Source organism: Haliotis asinina, chromosome 15 (assembly GCF_037392515.1).
Source record: "Haliotis asinina isolate JCU_RB_2024 chromosome 15, JCU_Hal_asi_v2, whole genome shotgun sequence".
NCBI classification, from domain to species: domain Eukaryota; kingdom Metazoa; phylum Mollusca; class Gastropoda; order Lepetellida; family Haliotidae; genus Haliotis; species Haliotis asinina.
Window position 1 is genome coordinate 8286015 of NC_090294.1, and position 9511 is coordinate 8295525.

The 9511-nt window shown below is 38.1% G+C and overlaps 1 protein-coding gene across 2 annotated transcripts; it reads left to right on the forward strand.

The window, feature by feature from the left end:
* Window positions 1-26: 26 nt before the first annotated feature.
* On the forward strand, window positions 27-9328 carry LOC137265635 (RNA/RNP complex-1-interacting phosphatase-like). Of its 2 annotated transcripts, XM_067801068.1 has the most exons (11): window positions 238-370; window positions 627-952; window positions 1294-1369; window positions 1595-1626; window positions 2126-2225; window positions 3030-3109; window positions 3402-3448; window positions 3855-3915; window positions 4460-4506; window positions 5491-5560; window positions 6734-9328. In XM_067801068.1, exons 2-11 carry the CDS (start codon window positions 831-833, stop codon window positions 7560-7562), a joined length of 1464 nt encoding a protein of 487 aa, XP_067657169.1. In that variant the 5' UTR covers window positions 238-370; window positions 627-830; the 3' UTR covers window positions 7563-9328. The 2 variants fall into 2 exon arrangements, with proteins under 2 accessions (XP_067657170.1, XP_067657169.1); XM_067801069.1 differs by lacking the exon at window positions 627-952 and having other exon boundaries at window positions 27-370.
* Window positions 9329-9511: the final 183 nt, after the last annotated feature.

Below are 9511 nucleotides of genomic sequence, written 5' to 3' on the forward strand. Positions count from 1 at the left end.
AAAGTTGGGTTCCTGAAATGAAAATGAGGCAGATTCAGAGGCTTTACAAATTAAAGCAGGGCTACGAGACTTTTTCCTACTGTACAATACGTTACAAATACTTCTTTTTTAATTCATAAATGTATTAACTGCAGCTACAGATGACATATTTGTACAGTTAAATTTATCTAAATCCATTGAATACTTCTGCATTTGTAATAATCGAACAATAAACGTGCCCTTACTCTACTTCCGGAGCCACACATTTCCGTCTCTAAAAACTAAAGTGAAAATAGGGTTTTCTGAAAAACTTACGCGGGTTCTAAAGTAGGTTTGTTGCAACACATTTCGTCAGGAGTTTAACGGAATTCAAAATGCCGCCACCAGACAGGTAATGATCATAGGTCCCAGTGATTAGTTAGACATTTTCCTTTAGCCGTCATATATTTTCGCCGAAGACCGAAAACCAAGACGATACCGTTGGTGACTGTCGGCGGTTTAGTTATTACGATTACCATGGTGTGACTGCCACAATATAAATGTTTATTTTAGATATAAATTCATTAGCAAATCTCAACAATGATCATTTTCTTCACGATAACCTCAAGAAGTAAAGGAAAACCTTTTTCGTGTATGTGTTTTTTCAGATATCCCATGTGAGAACAGCTTAATAGAAATAATGAAGTGAACTGAAACAAGGGCCATGGCCACACAATCTGCCTTTACAACATCTAGTGTTAGTGCTAGGCATAAGCTATCAATAGACAGAATAATTATGGAATTGTGATGTTTGCTCATACATTTCAAACTTGTCTTGTGCACTTAACTGCTTAAACATACTAGAATCAGAAATGTTTTTGTGGCATTGCTTAGCACTAACACAAAGGTTAGTGATGAGAACAGTTCCAAAGTTGGAGTTTGTCAAAAGGAGGACTGTCTCTGAGTTTGGGAGAAACATCACAGGAGTTAAAGGGTAGATTTTTCAGTTATGTTTATCCCTGAAATAGTCTTCGTGGCTTGTGTAGAATAATACAGGAATGTTAGTGAAGCACTAACTACTTAAGCCTCATTTTAAAACAAAATACAAGATTAATCAAATTTGTCGTTCATCATTTTCAAGTTTTATCTGTTTAGCTTTGTATTAAACTTGTAAAAAAATTAATATTATAAAATAATAATAAATATATGTATCATTTCTATTTGACACAATCATTAACCCGTTTCAAGAGTAAGAATGTTATTTGTGTGATTGTTTCAAAATGTTTGAGATGATGTACATATAAGACTTTGCTAAATATTTGCAATCTGTTTCAGATGGGAAAACTACACAGCACTTGGCAATGTCATTAAAGGGACAAGGATCGTGTGTTTCAAGGTGCCACTGAAATATGTAAGTGACATTCTTTACCAGACAGCATCTCCAGGCTCACAATTACGCTGATAGTTAATCATGGTTATTAGTTAGTATTGGTTAACATGGTTAAGAGACACAGGTTTTACTGCGTTAAAACTGTAAGTTATGTTGTCTTGATTCTGTTAATTGCTCAGGCACACCTAATCTCTATGACATATGATTGTGGTTTGCCGATTGATAATCACGTTATTTTGATTGCAGGCTTTGGTTCAAAAGTTACCAGAAGATGAAAGGTGAGAGTTTTAGATGAAACTGTCACCAAAAACCAAACAGTTTCTGTGTAGAAATTTGCTTTTCTTGAAAATATTTGGGCAACTGTGAGCTATGTTGGTAGCGCAATATGCTGTTTAATATTTATATATAAATGTGAGCAGTGGCATGTTCTGCTGGTTATGTAGTGCCAGAGATACAAAATAATGCTAGAGTGTCTGCAGTAAGTAAGTTGTGTTGAGTAGTAAAAATCCTTATTGATGAGAGGTAGCTCAGTCTTTTGAAGCACTTCCATTTGCAGACAGAGCTGTTTTACCTCGGCTGGAAAATTAGGTTCTATGTCTATGTTCTATGTCAAAGTATCAAAAACACAATTCACTCTTGCACTCATAATTAAGCATTATGGAATCATCTTGGCAGATAAAAGTCAACAGGTGCAGTGAGACGTGCATTTCCTACTTTACTTAGACCCAAGTTAACATGGTTAATGGAGACAGGTTGTAATGAATGGCGTTGTTTCAGATTCACACCGTCAGCCTTGGTAAAAAAGATGGCTGACTCTGGCCACAACCTTGGACTTGTGATCGATCTGACCTTTACCAGAAAGTACTACAACTTTAAGGTTAGACTGATTGCAACCTATAATATTTAATGATAGCTAGTGTGTATTAGTGGTGTCCATTTATTGGAATATATTCTACTTATATAAACATGATACACAAGTCAAAAGTGTTTTGTGGAGTATTCTGCTTCAGTTACCATGGTGACATGGTCAGGTAAAGAGACTGATAACTTCATGTATCATGTTCACGTTACACAGAAGACTCTAGTGCTTCATGATAGAAGTAACTCACACACTAGTATTCATTCATATGACTATGGCTGCATATTGGCAAATACATTGTATTGCAATATATTATCATGCAGGTGTCTGTATTGCAATAAGTATTGCAATATATTGGGAGCTAAATGTTTGGCACATAGATACTATTTTCTTCATACTCAGGCCCTAAAAATGCATTTCTCAAAGGAATGTGTAGCATTATATGAAATGAAATAAAAACAAGCAGAAGTAGTTTCAGTCACTAGTATAGTTTTAATAACTGACAAGAAACTTGAAACCCAAGTCATTTTTATATAAGAGGTAACAGGGCTGGATAACTCTAAATCAAAGTGTATGAATCTGGTACTTCCTGTATTTTGCTCTGATCGTTTATCAATGGAGGTCAGTTACTAAGCTATCGATAGTCACACATACCATTCCTGCATTGACAGATTTTGTTTCTACCGTGGATTAATTGCTCTCGGGGACTCAACAATTGCAGTCCATTAGTCCTGTCAATAGTCCAATGCATCGTTACAGCTGTACTACTGGTGACAATATGTCCTTGACAGATCTAGGAAATTGTGTTTGGCTTGTTTGCAGGAGCTGACAGACAAAGGTGTCCAGTATGAGAAGATATTCACCAAGGGACACGAAGTCCCCAACGACTTTGTGTTTGGCAGGTAACTTGATTCTGATCCATCTGTTTCTGGATTAATAACAGTTTGCAGGTTTCCTTTTGGTTCACCTTACCCACAAGACTGGTGATCTGTCGTTTGCATGGATTCATGTGCTTTCATGTACCATTCTAATTCTGAATCAGTGTGGTGACCTGTGTTGGTCTTATCATTAGCAGTTTCTGAAGCAAGGTTACGTCTGTTTCCAGACTGGAATGACATTGTATGGTTATCCAAATATTGTTTCCCAGCTAATGTTAATTTGTGTTGGAGTTACAGTTGGTTATTTTATTTCCAGATTTGCACATGTGATCGATGAATATTTGGAACAAAGCACAGACAGCTGTAAGTCAGTGATGTTTCCCTCTTGGCAGCATTACAACATTTCCCGTTTTATTAAAACTAATGTTGATGTATATTAAAGTATACATATCTGAGATGATTTCTTCTCTTTTCTTTAAATATGTGATTGTGTGAGTTGTCATGAAATGTGGGTGTGAGTGTTCACACACATATGACTCATGAAATCAGTGAAATTATAACATTTGTGAAGCTTTTTATAAAACGTAAATCACTTTATGTAATTGTCAGCTTCTAATCACTCATGTTCAGCATGGTATTTGATAATTATAGTTCAGTTACAAAAACAACACACCTGGCAAGAATTTGAACAAATGAGAGTTATCTCCCCTAGACTGTGATTACAGTTTTGTCTGTGACTCATGAATTATGTGAGATATATCTGTTTCAGCATCTGTGATTGGCATCCATTGTACCCATGGTGTGAACAGAACTGGCTACTTGGTTTGCAGGTATAGGATCTTTAGTCCTCTTGTTTGTCAGATATGGTTTGGTGATATAAACACAATGGTCAGGCTGGGTTACTTTCGATGTTTTAATCAGTAAGAACAGGAACTAACGAGTTCAGGATTAGTTCAAAGTTGAATTGTGAAGGTCTGGGCAAGCTCCACAGTGAATTAGATAGAGTGTTCTGTTGTCAGTGATATAAATGTTCTACTTAGAGCGTGACGTCTAGATGGAAAAGGCGCAATACTAGTGGCTAAAGCGTTCGCTTGTCACGCATAAGACCTGGGTTAAATTCCCAACACGAGTACAGTGTGTGAAGTTCCTTTCTGATGTCTCCAGCCATGATATTGCTGGAATACTGTTAAAAACTAAAATTAAACTCACTCACAAACAGACTTGTAGTTAAAGTGTTTGCTTGTCCAGCCGAACACAGGTTCGATTCCCTTCGTTGGTTGTATGTGTGAAGACCATGTCTGATATTGCTGGAATATTGGTAAGGTAGGGTAATACACACAAGCTAGAGAAGAGAATGTTATGTGTTTATTTCAGGTACATGGTGGAGAGCCTGAGTATGCCACCCGATGATGCTATTGCAGGTGAGTACATTGCTTGTATATCATGTGCAGCTAATGCAGAGAACATCTCTCTCTCTCTCTCTCTCTCTCTCTCTCTCTCTCTCTCTCTCTCACACACACACACACACACACACACACACACACACACACACACACACACACACACACACACACACACACACACACACACACACACACACACACACACACACACACACACACACACACACACATGATGGGGATTGGAAACTTGCATGTACAAAAATGCTGGACTAACACTAACCATGACAACTAAAAGCTTAGTCAGCAAAAACAAAATTCGTCAATTTGAAGAGGCATTTTCAAATTGTGGCTCAGCAGAGATCTATTTGGTAAATTGACATAAAATGTCACTGACCTAGGGTGATGATGAAAGGTCCCTAACACAGTACTAAATTACCCAGTGTTCCTTGGTTCATGTCATTTTTATTTGTAGATGTAGCCATCATGTTTATATCAACTTTGACAGAACTATGTCTCATCTGTGGCCATTTAGATATGTTGTGGCTTTTAGAAATTAGAAGCCACCTGATACAGAATTTTGATTGAAATACCAAATAGGTCCTCCAGCTAAAGCTCTTGCATTAATGTCAGGACCCTAAAGAGTAATAATCTATTGAACACTTGAAGTGAGAGAGCTGACTTTACACTGCATGCAGGATTATTTCAGTGATATGACCGCAGTCTGTAAATAATCAGGTTTGGACCAGACAATCCAGTGATCAACAGCATGAACATCGATCTGTGCCATTGGGATATGTGTCAACCTACTGATCTTGTTAATCACCTCTCATGTCAAGCATGAGTTACTGAAGATCAATTCTAACCCAGATCTTCAAGTTACAAATACTTGAAGAAAACTGTTAGTATACAAAGGAGATGCATGTAAATAGCTGTGCTCAGATGTGGAGGTTATCTGGGGGAACATGCTCGTGCACACATTAAGGCAAGTGGCATCTGTTTCAGCCTTCAATGAGGCACGAGGACATGAACTCGAGAGGGAGAACTACATTGAGGATCTCCGCACCAGGATACCGTGAGTAACGTATTTCAGTAAATGCCTGGAGTGTTCATAACTTCAAGTTGTTTAGTCAACTGTGCAAAATTATTCTACTATATTGTTTCGGTTTTTCCACTTTTACAGATAACTGAAGACATTTAATGTGTAGGTAGTCCCACTCTCCGTGTGGAGCTGCATTCATTTGGCATGTCAGACACATATGACCATGGAGTACAACTGTTAGTGCTGTGATAATATATTGTAGTGTCGATGATCATGATACTTTATCTGACGATAAATGTATATCAATACATTTTTTCGTATCATGATATGTATTGCTGACCTTAAAATTGTTCATTTTCACTAGAAATTGACAGTTATGTCAAAATTTACACTGTCACTTGATATCAAAATATATGTTTTTAAAGAAAATAACTAAAAATAGCATATGGTGATATTGTGCATCAAATCAAATCATACCGTTCCAAGACATTGTGATAGTTATCGTATCATGAATTTTCTGTATCGTCAAGCCTCAATCAAATTCGAGGTTTCTACATTTATCAACACTGTGCCCAGGGACACATGTGGTCCAGCTGTCTAAGACATAATGGTTGTGTCCCTTAGTTATGTCAGACTCCTGTGATTGTGGATTGGAATCCCTTATTATGTTTGTGAGAACAATTCTCATGCTAGTCATTTCACCAAGTTGTCACTTGTCTATGACCCGACTCTCTTCATGCTTTCATCCTTCTTCAAGCAAACATTATACTTGACTACTTCTAAAACTGATTTTAAACATTACTTGCTCATTCACCAAAAGGTTTCCCTCTACCATTAGCCCATATATAACAATATTCTTGTTTCTCATTACCCCTTGAACTAAACAATTCAACCTAAGATTTTTTTATATTTTTACACTGGAGAAAATGTAACTTTGACTCACAAAATGTGCATGAATTTTTCATACTTCTAAGTTTTAATTTTTTATGGGAGAAAAGGTGTAAATGTCCTTAGAAATCAAGGGTTTTGAGGACATAAAATAAGATGTAAAAATAAAATCCACCAGCTTGTATATTTTGGATAACGTGATGATAAACAAGAATATATTTATGTGACCTTAAGCTCACTAAATTCATTATACAAATGTGCCATGTGGCTGACATGTTTTGGCTTTTTGCAATGGTAAAATATCTTGCATCTTTGCAGAGGTGAAAAAACCCCATTTGATCCATCTGCCACTCCGCCTGAGGAGACCTCACCTGACACTAATAACAAAAGGATGATGGACAGGTTGTCGCAACCTGGATACAAGGCAGATAACTCCTACAGTAAACTTCTGGAAAAACATCGTAGTCCCTATGACAACAGGAATTCCAATAATTCGCTGCAGAGTGAGCGAGACCATGAAATGAGGCCTCACCGAGGTCAGCCAAGGAACGATGACAGGAAGTTGCTACCACGGCAACAGAGATACAGAGATGATGGTGGTGGCTATCCAGGGAATGGTTATGGTAGTTACCAAGGCAATGACCATGACTGGCACCAAGGTTATGGGGATAACCAGGGCCACACATATGGTGGTAACCATGGTTACGATCAATCTAGCCACTATGATAGCCACAAACGAAGACGTCGCAGCGGAGATCATTATCAAAATAATGATTATGCATATGATGGAAACTATTCATACGATGTTGACTTTTCTCAAGAGGAATGTCATGGACAGAATGGAATGAACAATCGGAGAAGTGCATATATTAAGCAACATTGGAACAATGACGACTACCGAAGCCCGATGAAGTATTCGGATTGGTCAGCTGATGACACAGATCGGTATGACAAAAGTGGGTGGGGCAGTGGTCCAAGGGGTGGCAGTTGGAAGCAGGATGGTTACAACCATGGGGGTTACAACCGAGGGGGATACAGACAGGGGGGTTACAACCGAGGGGGATACAACCAAGGGGGTTACAACCGAGGGGGATACAACCGAAGAGGATACAACCGAGGAGGCCACAACCAAGGGGGTTGGAGGTGAGACTGACCCGCCGATGTGACCAAAAACTGCCTGTGATGACAACTCCTTATGCTGTACTCTTTCATGTGTATGTCCATTTGAACGGTTTAATTTGCTTGTGTTGAAAATACTCATAAGAAATGAGTCACAAAAAAAAGCTATTTCACCTTTGCAGCTTCTGTATGTTTGGGGCAAAAGGATATTCATGGCTGCTGTCAGTATGACAAGTTAATATTTCTGCATCATGATCAAAATGGAAACCAGAACATTCGTTTCTGTTTGATGAACATTTCAGGATAACTGGTTGTTCACTTTTTAACCATCTTTGATAATCTCCAGGATATGTTTTAGCATGGATGGAAATAACTCATTGCCCGACGTCCCAGTCTAGTGGTTTTTTCTGTCGGGCTACCTAATTTGTATATCACGTTGTACCGGTGTCCAGTGGACTTTCCATTGTTAATTATGTTGTTTATTTAAATAATCAACAAGAAAATCAGCTAGTTTAGTGAAAACATTATCAGGGCAAGTGATTTTACAAGTGCCACTGTACTGGGGTACATCTGCAATTCACAATTTTTTTCCACCCCTGGTTAGATACATCTCCCTGGATGCATCTATGACTTGGCCTCATATTTTATTGCCTTGCTTTACTGGGTATGCCTTCTCACACTAGCCAGTCAACCGAGCTTGCCAGTGTCAACAAAGATAGCAGCTGTAGCCACAAAGGTTTGTTCATTAGCAATTCAGTTTTAGGGACAAAATCATACACACAAACTGACCGGTCTGAAACCTTCAAAAATTTTTGTAAGAACTCATACCTTTTTCAGAGTACAACAATTGTGCTGCCATGTTCAATTTGGTAAGATAAAAGAAGCGAAAGTGGGTTGTGATAGGACCCTTGTGATTGACTACTTCCCATTGTAAACATCAGATTGGATAAAAAGACAGCAAGGGGAGATAATGAAGTAATTGGACCGAGCAGTAGTTGCATCCAGGGCACTAGTGGGTATTTATCAGAATGTATACCTCTGGGATGTTTTTAACCAGAGGACCATTTATTACATGCCAACACGACTATGCCACATATTCATGTTTTGAGTGAATACTTTGCCTGAAAGGAAAATTATGTTGTATGTAACACTGTTTATTGTAAACATAGTATGTGAATCAAGTTAACAGTGTTGGCACTTTTGAATCCAAAAACCACCCAGGTGCAAATTATTGGGTCACCCTCATTGCAGATGAAGGTTCATATTTACAATGGATTTTATTATTTCAGCTATCAAGAATATTTTTTTAATTGATGCCCCCTATAATATATTTTATCTTTATGACATCTACTGGAGCATAACTGTAACTAGTAATTACTAAATGTATATCTTTTTCTAGTGTTGCCCTCTGTGGTGTTGTAGGGATATTGCTAGAAGCAATGGGAAATCTTACTCGGTTTATATCTGGTTTGTCAAAAAGCCCTTCACGAATGCTGGTCCAGGCGGAGCAAGTCTTACCATGTCCTTCCAGCAAAGCAGGAAGTGCAATTCAATAGCCAGCTAATGACAAAAAAAGTAGGTGTTGGGTTAGTGTGGGGTCAGGCCCCCAGACACATAACCACTCATGAGTCACTGCAATAATGGCAGAGGTGCATATGTCCAGTCGGTATCCATTGTATTTGACTCTAATGGTAAGTGTTTGGAACTGAGGGGGTTTCTTTGCCTTGATGTGCGGAGTGGAGAGTCAGATTATGTTAATATGTGACAGATGAATAAAATGTTTTGTAACATGTCTTCATATGTAATGTATGATGTGGTTTGTGGGGGATGTTTAGATCTTTTATCAGGAATATCAGAAATGAGACAGGAACATAGACAATCTCACCAGTGCCTTTCTGACAACATAACATACAGAGGGTTCTTGTGATAAAGTATGCACTTACTGTCCAACACTTAAATTCAACTCCCATATGTAGG